At 39.5% G+C, this 19,853-nt stretch overlaps 2 protein-coding genes across 16 annotated transcripts in view; one reads left to right on the plus strand and one right to left on the minus strand.

The window, feature by feature from the left end:
- Positions 1-12,264, minus strand: part of DOP1A (DOP1 leucine zipper like protein A) — a 109,928-nt gene extending 97,664 nt beyond the window's left edge. For 9 of the 10 annotated variants that reach the window (XR_008298492.1, XM_053222517.1, XM_053222514.1 and 6 more), the window contains exon 1: positions 12,132-12,264. The gene's annotated coding sequence lies outside the window, so the exon portion shown is untranslated. The other variant, XM_053222513.1, reaches the window with a different exon arrangement.
- UBE3D (ubiquitin protein ligase E3D) overlaps positions 11,644-19,853 on the plus strand; it is a 156,672-nt gene continuing 148,462 nt past the window's right edge. For 3 of the 6 annotated variants that reach the window (XR_008298493.1, XM_027057346.2, XM_027057345.2), the window contains exon 1: positions 14,345-14,504. Coding sequence is in view for 5 of the 6 variants with exons in the window: in XM_027057346.2 (XP_026913147.1) it covers positions 14,428-14,504 (77 nt within the window). In the remaining variant the exon portion in view is untranslated. Of the gene's footprint in view, positions 11,795-14,343; positions 14,505-19,853 lie in introns of those variants that run through there. The other 3 variants (XM_053222529.1, XM_053222526.1, XM_053222527.1) reach the window with 2 other exon arrangements.

Here is a 19,853-nt window from a genome sequence, read left to right on the forward strand (position 1 = left end):
GAAGATCCATGTTGGATTAGGGGCATGTTCTAAATTAGAAATTTTTTTATAAAGCACCCACTTCCTCTCCTGTCCTTAGGATGTGTGTTCTGTTTGCCTTTCCTGCTTCCAGAAGCTCATCTAAGCATACAGCCTTGAGACAGAAATATGGTGTGGGGGCTACCTGAACTGGGTACGTGACCAAACCCAGTTAAGGTCTCTATATAAATTTTTAAGATTCTGGCAGGTGAGTGAGTGTGGAGATCTACTTGTTTTAAGGCCACCCAAGACAAGCCCTATATGTAAATTCCCTCACTTATTAAACTTGCCACTTACAAATCTGGAATGGTTGCCCTCTTTGTTCTGTCTCTCCCTTCCCTCTATAGACAGGGTTGGGTTTCAGATTTTAGATATAGGTTCTGAGGAAGTTACAAACCAACACTTGCCCATGCTGTATTCAGAGTAGAGACCAATTTCTCTCCTCCACTGCCAAACCCCATTGCAGTGGTCCCTATATCTATCATGATGATCCTTAATGAAGTTGGCCTTACCATCTTTAACAAGCATCATTGCATATATATATATATATATATATATATATATATATACACATATATATATATATATTTTTTTTTTTTTTTTACCACTAGCCAACTGTACAAAACTTGCTGCCACCTCCTACCTCAGGGCCTTTGTATGTGCTCTTTCTTTTCTGGGTATGCCCCATTCTCTCTTTCATCATTTCAAATTTTCCTATCAAACTATATTCAAAATGCTATGACTCTGTATGATATCTTCTTCTTTTTTTTTTTTTTTAAGTAAGCTTTATGCCCAAGCTGGGGCTTGAACTCATGACTGTAAAATCAACAGTTGCATATTCTACCAACTGAGCAAGTACATCTTCTGATTCAACCCCTTTAGGCTCATTCTTTAATCAGCCCCTTCTCCAATATTTAGAAACATGGCTTTCATTACAGAATAGCGTTTTTAAAAAAATGTCTATTTTATCTATCTTGAGAGAGAGAGAGCACACAAGCAGGGGAGGGGCAGAGAGAGAGGGAGAGACAGAATCTCAAGCAGGCTCTGCGTGAACAGCACAAGGCTTGATCTTACAACCCTGAGATCATGACCTAAGCCAAAATCAAGAGCTGGACACTTAAATGACTGACCACCCAGGATCCCCTAGCATTTTAAAATGCATATATGCTTCATGTTGCTAAAAGTTTCATGTCATTTATCTTTTTTCAGTTGCAGTAAAAACATACAAAATTAACCATTTTTAAGTGTATAGTGTTAAGTGTATTCACATTGTGCAATTTACTTTCAGAATATTTTCGTTTTGCAAAACTGAAACTTTATACACATTAAAAATCAACTCTTCTTTTCCCTCTTCCCCAGCTTCTGGCAACCACCATTTTACTTTCTACTTCTAACTAATCTGACTACTTCAGATTCTTCATGTAAGGGGAACCATAAAGTATTTTGTCTTTTTTGTGACTGGTTTATTTCACCTAACATAACATCCTTAAGGTTCATCCATGTTGTAGCATGTGAGAGGATTTCCTTCCTTTTTGTTAAATAATATTCCATGTAGATATATATTTATCTATTCACCTGTTCAGAGACATTTACCTTGTTTCTACCTCTACACTATTGTGAGTAGTGCTGCTGTGAACTTGAGTGTGCAAATATCTCTTCAGGATCTTGTTTTCAATTCTTTTGAATACATACTCAGAAGTGGGAATGCTGGACCATATGGCAGTTCTGTTTTTAAGAGGAACCACCATACTGTTTTCCATAGCAGCTGTACCACTTTACATTTTTTTCCTTCAAAGTCATTGTATTTTACTCATTTTTAAACTTAAATCCAAGTTAGTTAACATATAGTGTAATAATAATTTCACAAATAGAATTTAGTGATTCATCACTTACATATAACACCCAGTGCTCATCCCAAGTATACTCCTTAATGCCCCTCGCCCATTTAGCTCATGCCCCCACCCAACACCCTGCTAGCAATCCTCAGTTTATTGTTTTTGAGTCTCTTAAGGTTTGTCTCCCTCTCTGTTTTTATATTACTTTTGCTTCCCTTTCCTTATGTTCATCTGTATTGTATCTTAAATTCCACGAGTGAAATCATGTGATACTTGTTTCTCTGACTTACTTCGCTTAGCATAATACACTCTAGTTCCATCCATGTTCCGCAAATGGCAAGACTTCATTCTTTTTGATTGCCGAGTAATATCCCATTATGTATATTTGTATATATACACACACACATACACACCACATCTTTATCCATTCACCAGTCGACGGACACTTGGACTCTTTCCATACTTTGGCTATTGTCGATAGTGCTGCTGTAAACACTGGTGTGCATGTGCTCCTTCGAATGAGCACTCCTGTATCCTTTGGATAAAATGTCTAGTAGTGCAAATGCTGGGTTGAAGGGTAGTTCTATTTTTAATTTCTTGAGGAACCTCCATACTGTTCTCCAGAGTGGCCGCACCAGTTTGTATTCCCACCAGCAGTGCAAAAGGGTTCCTCTTTCTCTGCATCCTCGCCAACATCTGTTGTTGCCTGAGTTGTTAATGTTAGCCATTCTGATGGTGTAAGGTGGTATCTCATTGTGGTTTTGATTTGTATTTCCCTGATGATGAGTGATGTTGAACATTTTTCCATGTTTAGCCATCTGGATATCTTCTTTAGAAAAGTGTCTATTAGTGTCTTTTGCCAATTTCTTTACTGGATTATTTGTTTTTTGGGTGTTGAGGTTGATAAGTTCTTTATAGATTTTTGGATACTAACCCTTTATCTGAAATGTCATTTGCAAATATCTTCTCCCTTTCTGTCAGTTGCCTTTTAGTTTTGTTGACGGTTTCCTTTGCTGTGCAGGAGCTTTTTATCTTGATGAGGTCCCAATAGTTCATTTTTGCTTTTATTTCTCTTGCCTCCAGAGACATGTCAAGTAAGAAGTTGCTGCAGCCAAGGTCAGAGAGGTTGTTGCCTGCTTTCTCCTCTAGGATCTTGATGGCTATCTTACATTTAGGTCTTTCACCTGTTTTGAGTTTATTTTTGTGTACGGTGTAAGACAATGGCCCAGGTTCATTCTTCACACGTTGCTGTCCAGTTCTCCCAGCACCATTTACTAAAGAGACTATCTTTTTTCCATCAGATACTCTTTCTTGCTTTGTCAAAGATTAGTTAGTTGGCTATGCATCTGTGGGTCCATTTCTGGGTTCTCTAGTCCATTGGTCTATGTATCTGTTTTTGTGCCAGTACCATACTGTCTTGATGATTAGAGCTTTGTAATACAGCTTGAAGTCCCAGAATTGGGATGCCTTCAGCTTTGGTTTTCTTTTGGAGGATTGCATTAGCTATTTGGGGTCTTTCTGGTTCCGTACAAATGTTAGGATTGTTTGTTCTAGCTCTGTGAAGAATGTTGGTGTTATTTTGATAGGGATTGCCCATTTTACATTTCTACCAACATTGCAGAAGGCTTCTAATTTCTCCACATCCTTGCCAACACGCTTCAGTTTTTTGATAGTAGCCATTCAAATGGGTGTGAGGTGGTATCTCAACACAGCTTTGACTTGCATTTCTCTAATAATCAATGATGCTGAAAACCTTTTCATATGCTTTGGCCATTTGTATATAATCTTTGGAGAAATGTCTATTTAAGTCTTTCCTCGTTTAATTGGTTGTCTTTTTGTTGCTGAGCTGTAATTCTTTATACATTCGTGTGGTAGCTAGCTTCCAGGATGACCTCCAATGATCCTCAACTCCTGATATTCATACTGTTATATAGTCACACCTCTTACACAAAATCACTGCTGGTCTATGTGATATCTCTTGGATCACTCACTCTGGGGCAACCTAGCCTTATGTGATAAGGACACTTCAAGTTGCCCTCCAGAGAGAAACTCAGGCCTCCCTTCAACAGCCCGCAACAACTTGCTAGTATGTGAGTGACCCACTTTGGAAAGGGTTTCTCCAACCCCAATCAAACCTAAAGATGACAGCAGTTCAGGCCAACATCTGACTGCAACCTCACAAAACTGAAGTCAGAACCTCACAGCCAAACTTCTCCCTCAAATCCTTCTGAAAGAAACTGAGAGGTTTTATTGTTTTAAGTCACTATGTTTTGGGATAATCTGTGCTGCCATAGATGACTAAAAAGTTTATTCTCAAAATATTTTCCTCTTTTATTTCAAACAATTAAAAAAATTTTTTAATGTTTATTTCTTTTTGAGAGAGACAGAGTGCGAGCGAGGAAGGGGCAGAGAGACAGGGAGACACAGAATCTGAAGCAGCTTCCAGGATCTGAACTGTCAGCACAGAGCCCAATGCAGGGCCTGAACCCACAGACTGCAAGGTATGACCTGAGCTGAAGTCGGTCGCCTAACCTACCAAGCCACCCAGGCACCCCAAAACAATTTAAGTACAACTGACACACAATGTTACATTAGTTTCAGGTATTTGACAAGTTTACACATTAAGGTGTGCTGACCACAAATGTAGCCACCACCTGTCATCACACAACACTGCTACATTATCATTGACTATATTCCTCATGGTGTGCCTTTTATTCCAGTGATTTGTTCATTCCACAACTGGAAGCCTACATCTCCACTCCCCTTTACCTATTTTACCATTCTCCCACCCCCACCCCTCCTGCAACCATCAGTTCTCTGTAGGTCTGATTCTGGTTTTTGTTTGCTTGCTCATTTGTTTCTTTTGATTCCACATGAGTGAAATCATAGGATATTTATCTTTTTCACCCTGACTTATTTCACTTAGCACAATGGTCTATCCATGTTGTTGCAAAAAGACAAAGTCCACATAATTTTCCATCGTGTGTGTATTATGCACCACATCTTCCTTATCCAATGATCAGTGGACTTAGGATGCTTCCATATCTTGACTGTTATAAAAAATGCTGCAATAAACATAGGGTGCATTTATCTTTTCAAGTTAGTGTTTTCATTTGTTTGGTAAATACACAGTAGTGTAATTACTAGATCATATGGTATTTGTGTTTTTAATTTTTGAGAGACCTCCACACTGTTTTCCACAGTGGTTATACCCATATGCATTCCCACCAATAGTACACAGGGATTCCTTTTTTTCCACATCCTCACCAACAGTGATTATTTGTCTTTTTTATTTTAGCCATTCTGGCAGGTGTAAGGTGATATCTCATTGTGGTTTTGATTTGTGTTTCCCTGATGACTGATGTTGAGCATCTTTTCATGTGTCTGTTGCCCATCTGTACGTCTTCTTTGAACAACAATCTATTCAGATCTTCTGACCGTTTTTTCATTGGATTGTATGGGGTTTTTTTGGTGTTGAGTTGTATAATTCTTTATATATTTTGGATATTAACCCCTTACTGATATAAAGTTGGAGTTATCACAATTCTAAATTTCAAGATATACTACAAAGCTCTAGTAATAAAAACAGTACAGTACTGGCATAAAAACAGACACATAGATCAATGAAACAGAACAGAGAGCCCAGAATTAAACCCATGTTTATATGGTTAATTAATCTGTAACAAAACAGGCACGAATAGACAATGAGGGAAGGTTTCTTCAATAAATGGTGCTGGGAAAACGTGATAACTATATGTAAGAGAATGAAACTGGACCACTTTCTAATACCATACACAAAAATAAAATGGACTAAAGACCTAAAACCATAAAAATCCTAGAAGAGAACACAGGTAGTAATTTCTGACACTGGACACAGCAACATTTTTCTAGATGTGTTTCTACTGGCAATGGAAAGAAAATACTGGGACTACATCAAAAATAAAAACCTTTGGCAAAGTGAAGGAATCCATCAACAATCCATGCTCTATAACTTAAAAGACGTAATAAAAACAGTAGTTATTGCATCACATAAAACTAACACACAACCTCAAATCACTAACATCAGGGATGCTTGGGACACCTAATAAAATGACAGGTGCCATAAAAATAATCATCTTGGGGGCACCTGGGTGGCTCAGTCTGTTAAGTGCCTGACTTCAGCTCAGGTCATGATTTCATGGTTCGTGAGTTTGAGCCCCACACTGGGCTCCCTGCTGTCAGTGCAGAGCCTGCTTGATCCTCTGTCCCCCTTGCTTTCTGCCCCTCCCAGCTTACACACGTGTGCACACTCTCTCAAAAAATAAATAAAACAAAAGAAAAAAATAATCGTGTTGCTAGAACCCCTCACTCAGGCTTAAGAGTAGACTCCTGATCAACTGGTGGTAACATTTATGGAATTGCTGGTATACAAAATAGAAGTCGCTTAATATTTATTTTTCTTCCAAAATGACAGACACTAACTTTAAAGCAAGTACTACGTTCTATATTTTTCCTCAGGAGAAAAACTGTCCAGGAAATTTTAAAATCAAGATATTGTAGGACATGTGTTAAGTGTATACGAAAAGCCACTGGGCAAAGTGCATCATGCTGAAGACAAGCAGAAAGTATCATAGCAGACTGGGATGGCATTTGTGGTATATAATAAACAAGAGTTCCAGCTATTTGGAAAATTTGATTGATCATAACACATATCCTAAGAGTTTCAAGTAGCTGATACAGCACAAACAAAAGCAAATGGAAACGTAAGGTTATTTACCTGTATAATTTAAAGGACTGCTGTGCTTTTATAGTTCTTCTGATTATAGTCAGTATTACTTTCAAGTGCTAAGAGTTTATCTGCATTGCTTCTATACTGATTTTCTAGCAGAGACATAGGAAATAAACTACTTGTTCTGGTGAAATCTCTTTTATGAAATAAAGACTATTCATCCAAAGGGCTCTTTTCTTACTTCCAAATGGAGGTTGTATCCCAGAACCTGAGATTAACAGCAATGTGACCTCTGGTTGAGTAGCAAATTATTGTGTATACTGATAAACTAAGTGTTACCATTTAGGTAAATTGGCTTTTGGAGACCAGTAACACCAAACTAAATGATCTATTTACCCGAACTCTTGGTTTGTGAACACAAAATAATGGTAACTTAAACATGAAGCTCATAATACCAATGTAAGCCTAAAAATAACCACAGCAAGTTGAAATACAGGGTGTATTTTACAGAACAAGAGTAGGGAATTTATTTTTCTGTCTGTTCACATTAAACTCTTTCCATAAGAGAGGAGAATTTTTCATTGCCTCAGAAGAAAAAAAAGTCTAGAAATGTCTTCTGTGGGATGGAAATACTAAAATCTAGCTCAAACTTAAAAAGCAAAGAGAGGAAGAAGTGAAGAAGGTATTATATTAAGTTTATTACCTCATCCATGCTTATAGGAGCTATTGCCAGATAAACATAGTATCATTTCATCACTCCTGAATCAACACTCATCACTTTGTCATTTAAAGGCTATCACTGACTTTTAGATTTAGATTTATTTCTTTATATTCAAAGGTTTATCTTACAGCTAAGGTACTAGTTTAAAAAGGTGGATGTTTTATCTATAAAAGTAACATTAGTAACATTAAAGACATTTTTTGGAAAAAAAATAGAAGCTTACCTAATTCAGTAATGATCATAAATTTTTAAATTATTTTTTGAAGTTAACTCAAACTCTAGTACACCTTTCAATCTGCAATTGAGGCTATATTTCCAAATTCTTCCACAGATGAAATTCTAAAGAATTCAGGCCCTGATGAATCCATTATCTCCCCAAATTTTGGGCACCAATCAGATGTGAGATGATTTTATGGGGTCCAAGTAATGGGCTGACACTGAATCAGTGAGGGATTTATTCCCTCTTCATTCTCTTGCAGTTCCTGACTGCATCAGAAAGTTCTCAGATTGATGGCAGAATGTTATCAACACCTCTAATTCTTGCTTATCTCTCCTTTAAACAAAGAACAGTGTTCAATGGCCAATACTTTCTAGAATTTAACAACACTTTTGTTTCCATTATTTTCATCTTTATGTCTACCTTCTGTTTATGGCAAGCGATACCTACTTTTTATTTAAAAATTTTTAAATGTTTATTTATTTTTGAGAAAGACAGAGGGTGAGCAGGGGTGAGGCAGGGGCAGAGAGAGAGGGAGACACCGAACTCAAAGCAGGCTCTGCACAGAGCCTGATGCGGGGCTTGAACTCACAAACTGGGAGATCATGACCTGAGCCGAAGTCGGATGCTTAACTAACTGAGTCACCCAGACACACCCCTACTTTCTATTTATGGTGGTTATTTCAAGTTTTCTTTAAAATTATGTTAATAACTACATGCATACAAAGAAAATAAGTATACAGGAAGTATGCAGATATGGCCAAAGTTCTGAAGATAGAAAAATGACTGAAGTTCGAGAAATACTACACTCACCATTTGGTCAACAAATAAATACAAGTGCCTACTATGAACGTGCCATTGGTTTCGCCATTAAGGATAGACAAGAATGATAAATGCTAACAGGAAAGTCAGAAGAGAATTACATCAAAATGAGGTAATCAAAAAAAAAGATCCACAGACAAGGTGGCATTGGAGCGAGGGTAGTATGATGTAGACATGCCAAGACAGGGACAGCATGTGTTTGGAGGAAGCAAAAACCTAACAATACAGGCCTAAGTGGTGGCCTGTTCCAAATCTTGATTGTGCTGGTTACCTGGGTGTGTATATAATGTACACACAAAATGAATGCACTTTATATGTAAAATTTTTCTTAAATTTGATGCAATGTCTTTGACCTGTGCAATAAAAAAAAAAAAAAATCATTGATATTTTAGGCTTGGAATAGCTTGGAGAAGGAGAGGTAAATAGGTAAATACAATACAGAGAAAATGGACATCACCATTTAAAGACAAGGGAATTAAAAGTACTTCTTTTCATATCATAAATTTTCAATAAAAACTGTAAACTATGGTGCACCTGGCTGACTCAGTACGTAGAGTTTGCGACTCTTCATCTCAGGGTTGTGAGTTCGAGCCCCACACTGATGTGGAGACAGCTTAAAAAAAATTGTAAAAAAAAAACAAAAAAACACCCCAAAACACACACCCACACACACCAAACCAAACCCACAAAATAACAACAGCAGCAGCAAACCGGTAAGCCATTAAACAAAAACTGCAGCTATTTACTTCTTGACAGTTGCATTTCATAGAGAAAATTTACTTGCCTGAATTAAGGCTTACTTCCTGACCCCCTCAAACAAAGGAGCACATTAATAGCAATCATTCCTAACAAAGTATCAGTTAGATTAAAGTAGCCACACTGTGTGCTAGTGACACCTGACAGAATTTAGCAAAATAATTTAAGACTGCATTCAACACTTACATCCTGTTTGTAAGCAACTCAGAAAAGACTACCTTAGAATTTATGTTTTAACCTTGAACCCTAACGATCTAAGCTCTTAAAATTAGTTATTAATGATTAAGAGCATTTCCAATGGCTTTTATTACATTTCATAGTTTAAGAACTCACGACTAGCGAGGGAACTCAATCATAGTAAAAAAAAAATGCCATTATCAACAAGTCTTGTTGGAACTTTATGCCATTAATAAAATCAATGACTTAACCATAAAATTAAATTCAAAACATGAATTATGATTCAAGAAAAGCATCAAGAGACCAGAAAAAGATAATCTTCTGCCATAAATTAAAGCATTACATAGAAACTTATGTGCATCTTTAATATTTTATTAAGGAAAATATAAGCCTTTTGTTATACCAATGACTTGTCACTAGATCTTCATGCCCCAGAAAGCTTAAACTGAAAGCTAAATAAAAAGCACAACGTAGGGAATTTTAGAGTTGAAAGAAGACGCAGCTCAGGTATAGGCAGTCCCATCTTATTAGAGTCTGATTTATAATTTTTCACAGTGGCAGCAAGTCACAGCTCCCAGTCACACAATCATGATGGCAAACCACTGATATACTTACAACCATTCTTTATCCACACAATTATTCTCTTTTTCATTTAGCATAGTAGTCAATAAATTACATGAGATATTCAAAACTTTTATAATAAAATGTGCTTTGTGTTAATTTTGCCCAACTGTAGGTCAATGTAAGTATACTGATAGAGAGAGAGAGAGAGAGAGAGAGAGAGAGAGAGAGAGACAGAGGGCAACTGGGGAGGGGCAGGGAGAGAGGGAGACACAATCTGAAGCAGGCTCTAGGCTCCCATGCTATCAGCACAGAACCTGATGGGGGCTCAAACCCACGAACTGCGAGATCATGACCTGAGCCAAAGACGCCTAACTGACTGAGACACCCAGGTGCCCCTTGTACACTGAGCATTTTTAACATACGTTAAATGTATTAAACGCATTTTCAAATTATATTTTCAATTTATGATGCGTTTACAGGGACACAACCCTATAAGTTGAGGAAGATCTGTACAGTAATTTTCAAATTGGTATTCTATGTAATTATGTTTCTAATGTTAACAGGTTGGCCAAACCACAAGAGACTCTTAAATACAGAGAACAAACTGAGGGTTGATGGGGGAGTGGGGGAGAGAGGAAAGTGGGTGATGGGCACTGAAGAGGGCACTTGTTGGGATGAGCACTGGGTGTTGTACGGAAGCCAATGTGACAATAATTTAAAAAAAGAGAGAGAGAAAATAGGCTTTCTGGCCAGTTAAGTTTAGAAAATGCTTTGATAACCTTCCCCCGAAGATTTATATGCATATGAGCATAGTAGTAAAGGTTTTGAGAAATCCTGCAGTTAAAAGCAAATCAGAAGTTAAAACTGATTTAACCAATGCACCCCTAAATCATTTGCCATGGAACACTGTTTTGGGGCAGTAAGGCTATTGATGGATTGAGAAGAGTGTTCAAAGGGAGACATCAGTTTGGAAAATTTTGATCTTATGAAATTACCTTACAGATGACAAAACTGATTAGAGAGATAACATTTCTTTAGGAGAACAAAGGATTTGAACAAAATCTTTAATTCCTAGGCCATCGCTCTTTCCACTACTTTAACTACAAAATAAGACTCTTTAAACTCTATATAGTCAAACATTTAATTTACGTTGAACATTCTGGTTATGGTGTCACATTTTCTGATTTGTGTACTCACTTAGGCATTTTTAATTCTTCCTTCAAGACCTGGTTTCCTTAATAACTAGGCCCACCTAGAAATTTACTATTGTTTGGTACTAACGGGGAATGATTTCATTTGGAGTAGCAGCTTAAACTGATCACTAAAATAAAGCATTTGTACTACAACTGGTTTTAGTTTACTCTTGTTATAACTTAGCGCAACTAAATCATTATGTTATGAGATGGTGAATTTCTTAGCACATGTCAACATATGCTACCCATGATAACATACTAGATCTTCTGTCTGTGTAGAAGGGAGCCAAGAACATCAAAATTGAGAGATTTCTGTCTTTGAACAATTCTGAGCTTATGTCAGGCAAACACTTAGTTTCCTATCTTTTTTGTAATTATCAAAAAAATGTTTTCATTGCTTTAACTATAGTCTCCAAATCAGATTATCACAATATAGTTCTCAAACTCCTTAGAACTATACATTATAGTGTTCAGAAACACAATTCTTCCAGCTTTAAATAAGTATCGTTGTGTGCCACTCCCCCCTCCGGGTAGGAGTGAAGAATGGAAGAGACCGAACAAGTAACTATTGTTATGCTGCAACTTTAAAAGGCTTGAGAATCAAAGGTGATAATAGTTAACAACTTCCTTATGACTAACCTGACTTCCTCTAAAAAACTTCTGCACATTTTTCCAACCCCCACATGGAACCTTAACTATAGCTGGCATTCGTGTCTCCTCAATCTTAAAGGAACCCACCAGATGAATGAGAAGGCACGAAGCCTGGATTCCACCAACAAAGAGGTTAGTCCGTGCGCCTTTATCGCACAGGTGCGACCTCCCCCCCCCAACCTTGCGCGCCGCTGGGTCCCCGCGCTGGAGGCCCCACTGCCTTGGGGCCGCCCTCGAGCCTCCGCCCAACCCCGGCCCGCCGATCCCCGCGCAGCTCGCGCCTCTCCGGAAACCGGAGGGCGACCGGCCGGCTTCCAAGCTCCAGGCGGGGCCGAGGCGGCAACACCCCCGACGCCACAGAGCCTGCCCGGCGGAGCGTCCCCGCAGCTCCGGAACAGGCCAGGCTGAGGAGACCGCTCAGGGCCGGCAGCCGGCCTCGCGACCGCGCTGGGGGCGGGGACGCTGTTACCTGCCGTGGGCTCGGCCGCTCCCCGCCGGCGCCGCTCTCCTGGCAACCGCGGCAACGACGCGGAGGCCGGGAGCCGAAGGGCCTAGTGACAGCTCCCAGCGTGCACCGCGCCCGCGCCCACGCCGGCGTCGACGTCGACGGCCCCTCGATCCCCGCCCCCGGTCCGTGCTTCGCCTCTCGGCTCTAGCTGTCGCCACAGCGCCCTCGAGCGGACTGTTGGGCCACCAACTATGGGGATGGATGGGCCTGGAAAAGTGAATAGCAGGTGTTTTCAACTTTCCAGCACCAGGGGCATCTTAATGAGGAGTTGGCAGGAATGCTAGGAATTGAGAACAGCTTTTAAATATTATTTAAACAATTACTTAAGTGCTATTTAAACTATTCTTCAATATTTCATATGAGGAACTTGAGGCCCAGAAGAAGTTAGAGACTGGTGAAGTTAGGAGATAAATAGTTGTTATCAGATTTGGAACCATTTTGAGTTTATGTCTCTCTAAATCATGTAGTTACTACCAGGAAGTTGCAGTTTTGCCTAAACCGTAGGATCACAGAAAAAAAGGACTGATTTTATGTTTCATAAATGTGTGAATATATATGAAATATAGCAATCTTTAAAAAGAACCAAATGCCAAGTATGAAGCACATGCTGTGCTAAGACTTAAATATTTCAATATACTGTGTCTGTATTTAAGACTCAATAGCCTTGAGAACTAAAAGTGGAAGATATTAGGAGTTAAAATCATCACCCATGGTCACCATTATTTGAAGTGGAATAGTAGTAAATACAATTCTTTAACTGCATTGTTACCTCCATCCATGCTTTTGAATTATTGTGATGAAAACAGGAATTTGTGAAGCAACACAATAAGCTTTAAAACAGCAAATACTTAACTTTAGAAAAACTGTCTTAAAATAGTATCTCTAAAGTGGATTTATTATTTATTTGGAAAATCTTCAAATTAAGAAGCAATCAATAAGCACGATTTTCTTAATTTATATTCGGAAATACATCATTGTTTCTGTTTTTAAGAACTAAAAGCTTCTGCTTTTTTTTTTTTTGTAAGATTTTATTTTTAAGTTATCTCTACACCCAATGTGGTGCTCCAATTTACAACCCTGAGATCAAAAGTGGCATGTTCCATCCACCAAGTCGGCCAGGTGCCCCCAGCCTCTTGCTTTTAAAATTCTTACTGGGGCTCCTGGGTGGCTCAGTAGGTTGAGCTTCAGACTTCGGCTCAGGTCATGTTCTCAGGGTCATGATATCACCGTTTGTGAGTTTGAGCCCGGCTTCCGGTTCTGTGCTGACAGCTCAGAGTCTGGAATCTTCTTCCAATTCTGTATCTCCCCCCCCCCCCCCGCCCCTTCCCCACTCATATTCTCTCTCTCAAAAATAAACATTAAAATTCTTATTGTAAGTCCACCACTATAGCTTTACATTTTAATCTTTCCCCATTTTAAGTATTTACATTGTAGTAGATCGTTTTCTTTACTATGTCAAACTTTCCAAAATTATCTTCTAGTTGTAATAAGATTATGACTTCTGTGAATAAGTTTTTATTTATACAAAATATGGGGAGTGGAAATGTATATGCGGATCATTCTCATCTTCCTGTTTTCAAAGGTTATAGGAATGGTTAATGCTATGATTCATGACGCTTGATTTAACCACACTCCTTTCTGCATCGGTAACAGAAAACTTCTTACATTTTTGCAACTGTTTGCATCTTGGAGCAACTGTGTCTAAATCGAGAAGCAATGCCAAATCAATCTCGGACGTTTGTTGCCTTAGACAGAGGAGAGCTAGCAAAGGACAGACCACAGTTCATTAAAAAAGATACTGTCCTTATTAAAAAACGAAACCAGATTGTATGTTTGGGGTGGAGAAATCTGCTCTCAGGCCTCCAGGGGTCAGTGCCAGTTCTATACCACCTCCCTCGGTCATCTCCCTTTCTTCCAGCCTTATTTCTACCCAAGCTAGCCAAGGGAGTGTACTCGGCTCCGATTTTTAAGGTCCTGTCCTGGGAGACTAACGCACCTGGCCACGCCCACACGGAGAAGAGTGGGAGAACCGTTTGGTTCTCCCTGCCCACCTTTGTGACCACTCAGACCAGAGGCCCATATTTGAAAACGCTCACGTTGTCGGGTCTAGTCCTCGCGGTAGCGCGCTCTCCGCCCGGCAGGCGGCGCTGTGGGCTGGCGGGCTGTGTCCGCCCAGCGATCCGGTCTGGGAGGCCCGTGCGGCCGCTCCTGGCCCTGGTGGCTCCGCTTCGCCAGAAGCTGCGGCCGGGCGCCGGCCATGGCGGCGGCTGCCGCGGGGACGCCCGTGTTCCTGGAGGTGCGGACACAGCTGCGGAGCGCGCTGCTGATCCTGGGGTAAGGCCGGCGCTGGGCGTGTGGGGCTCCGAGGTGCCGTGAGTAGCCTGCGTTTCTACTGGCCCGGGAGCCTCCGCCTGCCTCAAAAGCACAGGGTTTGGGGTTCCTTGCCAGTTGCTTAGAGCCTGTCCCATCACTCAAAGTGGAGCTTCTCTTCCCACCCCTCGTGCTTTTAGTCCCCACCCCCCCCCTTCACTGGTAATCTCGGTATCACCAGGAGCTTTTCAGAAATGCAGTCTCAGCCCCACACCAGACCTGCTGAATGAGAACTTGTGTTTTAACACGCTTTCCAGGAGTCAGAATACACACTGAAGTTTGAGGATCGCTGATACAACAGTATCCGGCCTTTCCACAAGCAGTGCAAAAAATGCCGTGCCTGTTTCTTTTTGGGATCCTCACTAGAGGATAAGTTCCAATGTGAGAGCTTCTTATTTTGTAAATAAACTCGGGATTGTTTTTGTTTTTGTTTTTGTTTGTGTTTTTTGTCCACAGCGTTCTCTGCAGAAACACTGAGACGTTCATTGAACGACTAACAAAGGTTGCAGGCTTCTTATTGGAGCTCGTTCATATTCTGCGTTCCAGTGAGAAGTCAGCAAACGTTTGACTTCGTTATTCACTACAACAAACAACTTTTAGGAGAAATGTCCTCTTTTTTTTGCTTGTTTGGTAGTATGTGGTCCCCTCGATTGTTCCCTTGTGACTGCTGTTTCAAGTAGAGTAAATTAGATGTTAAAATCCTGAAACTTTTACTACACAGAGCCACTCTGAAGTAGATTGATGCCCATCTTTCTTTTCCTTATATTTGCCAAGTATAGGTGTGGCAGTTTGGGATTTGGCATGAGAATTGAATTCAAATTCTAGCTTCTTCACAAGGGCAGAATTGCTTAATCTGAATTTTTTCCCTTGTCAAATGGGGATGATATTTATTACCCTTCTCTTTTTCTTCTGTTTCTCCCTCTACCTCTTAAATCATAAGTTCAGACAAGTCTCTCCAATTCCAGTCCACTCTGTAGGGTTATTAGCAGCCGCAAACTTACATAAAACAAAAACAAAAGACAACCTCCCTACTTCCTCTCATCAAAGAGGCCCTTCAGTGTTCCCTTGGGTTACTACTCTCTCTTGTTTAAGCAAGTGAAGAAACCTGACTTTGCTAGTTTGTCCCTGATAGTCTTTGGCTGTTGAACTTTATCACCACCTTGCCCCTGGTAAAAACAAAAGCAACCACTCTTCTGATTTTCTTTAACAGGGATTAGTTTTGCCATGGTTGGATATAAATGGATTCATACAGTATGTGCTTTTTTCGTTTCTGGCTTTCCTTTAACAGTGGTTTTGAGATTTATGCCATTGCACATGTCGCCTATTCTTTTTTCTCACTGAGTAGTTTTCTATTGTATCGATATATAATTTATCCATTCTATTTCTGGATATTTTGTGTTTTTCTAGAACTTGATTATTGTGAATAAAGTTGCTATAGCACTGTTGTATAAGTCTTTTAGTGGGTAGACATTTTAATTTCTCTTAGGAAATGACCTAATTCTGTAATGGTACAAAATGCTATCTCTTTGTCGTTTTAATTTGCATTTTCCTGATTAATAGTATTGAGCACCTTTTCATTTGCCTTTTGGTCATTCATACATGTTCCTTTGGAAAGTGTCTTCTAATTTTTTGTCATTAGAAAACAATCAGATTGTTTGTCTCTTTGTTAAATTTAAAGAGTTCTTTATATAGTCTGGAAATAAGACCTTTCTCATTTATGCCCTTGTGAATATGTGAACGCGTGTTCCCAATCAGTAACTTACCTTTTCATTTCCTTAATAGTGTCTTTTCAGGAACAGAAAATTTTAATTACAATGAAGTTTAGTTTGTTGCATTTTTTTCTTTAATGATTAGTTTTGTTTGTGTCTTAAGAAATCTTTGCCTACCTCAAGATGGTAAAGTTTTCCTCTTACGTTTATTTTCTAGGAGTTACGTAGTTTCAGGTTTGACAGGTGGAATTCATTTTTGTGTGTTTGGAGTAAGATAGGAATCAAATTTCCTTTTTTTTTTTTTCCTGTAATGATGTCCAGTTTTTCTATCATCATTAGTTTAAAAGACTGCCATTTCTCCCAGTGAAATTACTCAATGTCTTTGTCAGAAAACATTTGTACTGTTTGCCATCATGTATCTTTCTATCCTTTCACTAGTAATCTATGTCTTTACATATTAAATTTTTTAAATGGTTATTAATTTATTTTGAGAGAGAGAGAGAGCAGGGGAGGGGCAGAGAGGGAGAGAGAGAATTCCAAGCAGGCTCCGCCCTGTCAGCACAGAGCCTGACACGGGGCTTGATCTCATGAACCATGAGATCATGACCTAAGCCAAAATCAAGAGTCAGATGCTCAACCTACTGAGCCACCCAGGCACCCCATATATAAATTTTTTTAAACATATGCTGGGTGGAGTTTTTCTGAATACGTTCTGATAATCTGCATTTTAATGAAAATTTTTAACCTTTTTCAGTTAATGTAAATGATTGAGTTTTATTCTTATTCCTAATCTTTTTTTTCCTTATTTTGGAGAGAGTTGCAAGTGAGCAAGAGGCATGGGGAGAGAGAGAATCTCATGAGGGACAGAGAGAGAAGCTCTCCAACTTCAAGGCTCAAGTTCACCTGAAGTGGGGCTCGAGCTTACCCTATGCAAAACTCGAACTCAGGACCTGTGAGATCATGACCTAAGCCAAAGTCAGATACTTAACCAATTGAGCCACCCAAGCACCCCTGATTTTTTTTTAAGTTTTATTTATTTACAGAGTCTCTGCACCCAGAATGGGGCTCAAACTCACAACCCCAAGATCAAGAGTTGCATGCACCTCCAACTGAGCCAGCCAGGCACCCATCTTGTTCCTAATCTTAAGTGTTTCTAGGCACGTGGGTGGCTCAGTTAGTTAAGCAGCCAACTCTTAGTCTCAGCTCAGGTATTGATATTAGGATTGTGAGTTCAAGCCCCCAATTGGGCTCCACACTGGGTGGGAAACCTACATAAAAATAATAAATAAATAAGTGTTTCTAGCATTTTATCATTAAGTATGATGAAATTTTTGGCAAATCTGTGTGATAGATTGCATAGTTCCTTTGTATTCCTAGTTTACTATGGGTTTTAATCATGAAGATACTATTTTTTCTGTAATGATTTTTGCATGTATTGTGATAGTCGTATGTTTTCCTTTCATCTTTACGTCTGTGAATTGCATAAGAAAAATCTATTTATATTAAGCTATTTTAGCATTCCTGGGATAAATCTTGGCCATTCATTTATTCAGTCCACAGATGTTTACTGAGTTCCTATTCTAGTGCCAAAAATTCGAGTTCTAAGTGCTGGGTATACAGCTGTGAACAGTGACAATAGCAAAAGCAAAAATATCTTGGCTTTCATTGAGCTTACGGTCTAATGGTGGCAGTGGGTGAGAGGTGAGCAGAAATTACACAAAACAAATAACACACACACACACACACACACACACACACACACACACACAGATGTTTATTTACTTTTGAGAGAGAGAAACAGAGCTCAAGCAGGCGAGGGGCAGAGAGAAAAGGAAACACAGAATCCAAAGTAGGCTCCAGGCTCTGAGCTGTCAGCACAGAGTCCAATGCGGGGCTCGAACCCATGAACTGTGAGATCATGACGTGAGCCAAAGTCAGACACTTAACCAACTGAGCCACCCAGGAGCCCCCAAATCATATATTAAATGGAGATAAGTATGTAGAAAAAAATAAAACACGAAGGGTTAGGGAGAAAAGATTACATTCCAAGTGAGAAAGCAGCACTTGAGTAATAAACTGAAAGGGCCGAAGTTTGGAACTATATACCTGCTGGAAGACCATTTCCCTCCGAGAGAACAGAAAATATGAGGGGTGCCTAGTTCAGAGAGAGGTGGGCGGGCTGCTGGAGCACGTAGCAAATGGTTTTATAGGGGGATGCTAGTAAATGTTTAAAAACCTGCTTTCCAGGGGAACCAATCAAACACAAAAAAATCTTCCTGATTTGCAGCATTTACTGATTGTTATGATGTAGATACTTTCACTGTGGATGATGTCTACCAAAGTGACTTCAGCTGGTTTGCAAAATGCCTGGAATTTCAGCAACCTTCTCTAGTATAGCACTGGGTCTCAATGGGCCGTTGAAAGGATTTTAGCTTGTACTCGGAATGAGATGGCAGTCATTGGATACATTCAAACAGGGTGTGACACCTGAAAGAATCTAAGTGCACGGTGAAGAAAGCCTCAAGTATATAAAATCAGGTCTCAAACCTGTGGAAAATCAGTTCTCAAACGGTTTGTTTTTGCACAGTCTCAAACTTGAGAGTAAGTTACTGTCACTCCTGACTATATTACTGTATATTTCCTATAAGCAAGAACATTCCCATACATAACCACCGCACAACCTTCAAAACTGGAAAACACATTACTGCCGTCTTAACACTCAGACCTCGCTCAAGTTTTGCCACATGTCCGCATATTATCTATAAAAAGAACCCAGGTCAGAATCATGCATTGCATTTCATTGTCATGTTTCCTTAGTCTTTTATTTTTATTTTTTTAATGTCTATTTATGTTTGAGAGAGAGTGTGTAGGAGGGGCAGAGAGAGGGGGTAGGGAGGGGGGCAGAGAATTTGAATTAGGCTCCTCTCCACCCGTGCAAAGCCCAAGGCAGGGCTCAAACCCGCGAGCCCTGTGATCATGACCTGGGCTGAAGTCAGGCGCTCAACCTAATGAGCCACCCAGGCGCCCTTCCTTAGTCTCTTAAAATTGGAAACTTTCCACAGTTTTTCTCGACCTTCACAATCTTGACACTTAAAGATGACAGCCTATTTGTTTTGTGGAATATACTTCTATTTGGGTTTATTTCGTGTTTCCTCAAGATTAGGGTCAGGTTGTACATCTTTGGCAGGAATATCACAGAAGTGATGCTGTGTTCTCATTGCATCCTATCAGGTAGCACATGATTTTGACTTATTCCATTAAAGTTCATCTAACTTTGAGCATATAGATAAGATGATATCTACGTTCACCATAAAGTTACTCCTTTTTTTTTTTTTTTGAGGCTTTAACATTTTTATTTAGGAAAACATTGAGTCTGAAGCTATGATGGTTCAGCCTAAAGCATCTGGTTTTCAATCGTGAAGTCAATTTATGTAAAATATTTTTCCCTGTCTATAAGAAACAAATTGAACAGTATTTTAATTATAAGGAAATACAAACATACACTTTAAGCTAGCATATCTGCACTATCATAAAAGAAAGAGGATGTTCTTCCCCTTCCCCTTCCTCAACCATTCAAAGAAGAGAATACTGCAAACTTTAACAA

This window comes from Acinonyx jubatus, chromosome B2, assembly GCF_027475565.1.
Source record: "Acinonyx jubatus isolate Ajub_Pintada_27869175 chromosome B2, VMU_Ajub_asm_v1.0, whole genome shotgun sequence".
Taxonomy (NCBI): Eukaryota; Metazoa; Chordata; class Mammalia; order Carnivora; family Felidae; genus Acinonyx; species Acinonyx jubatus.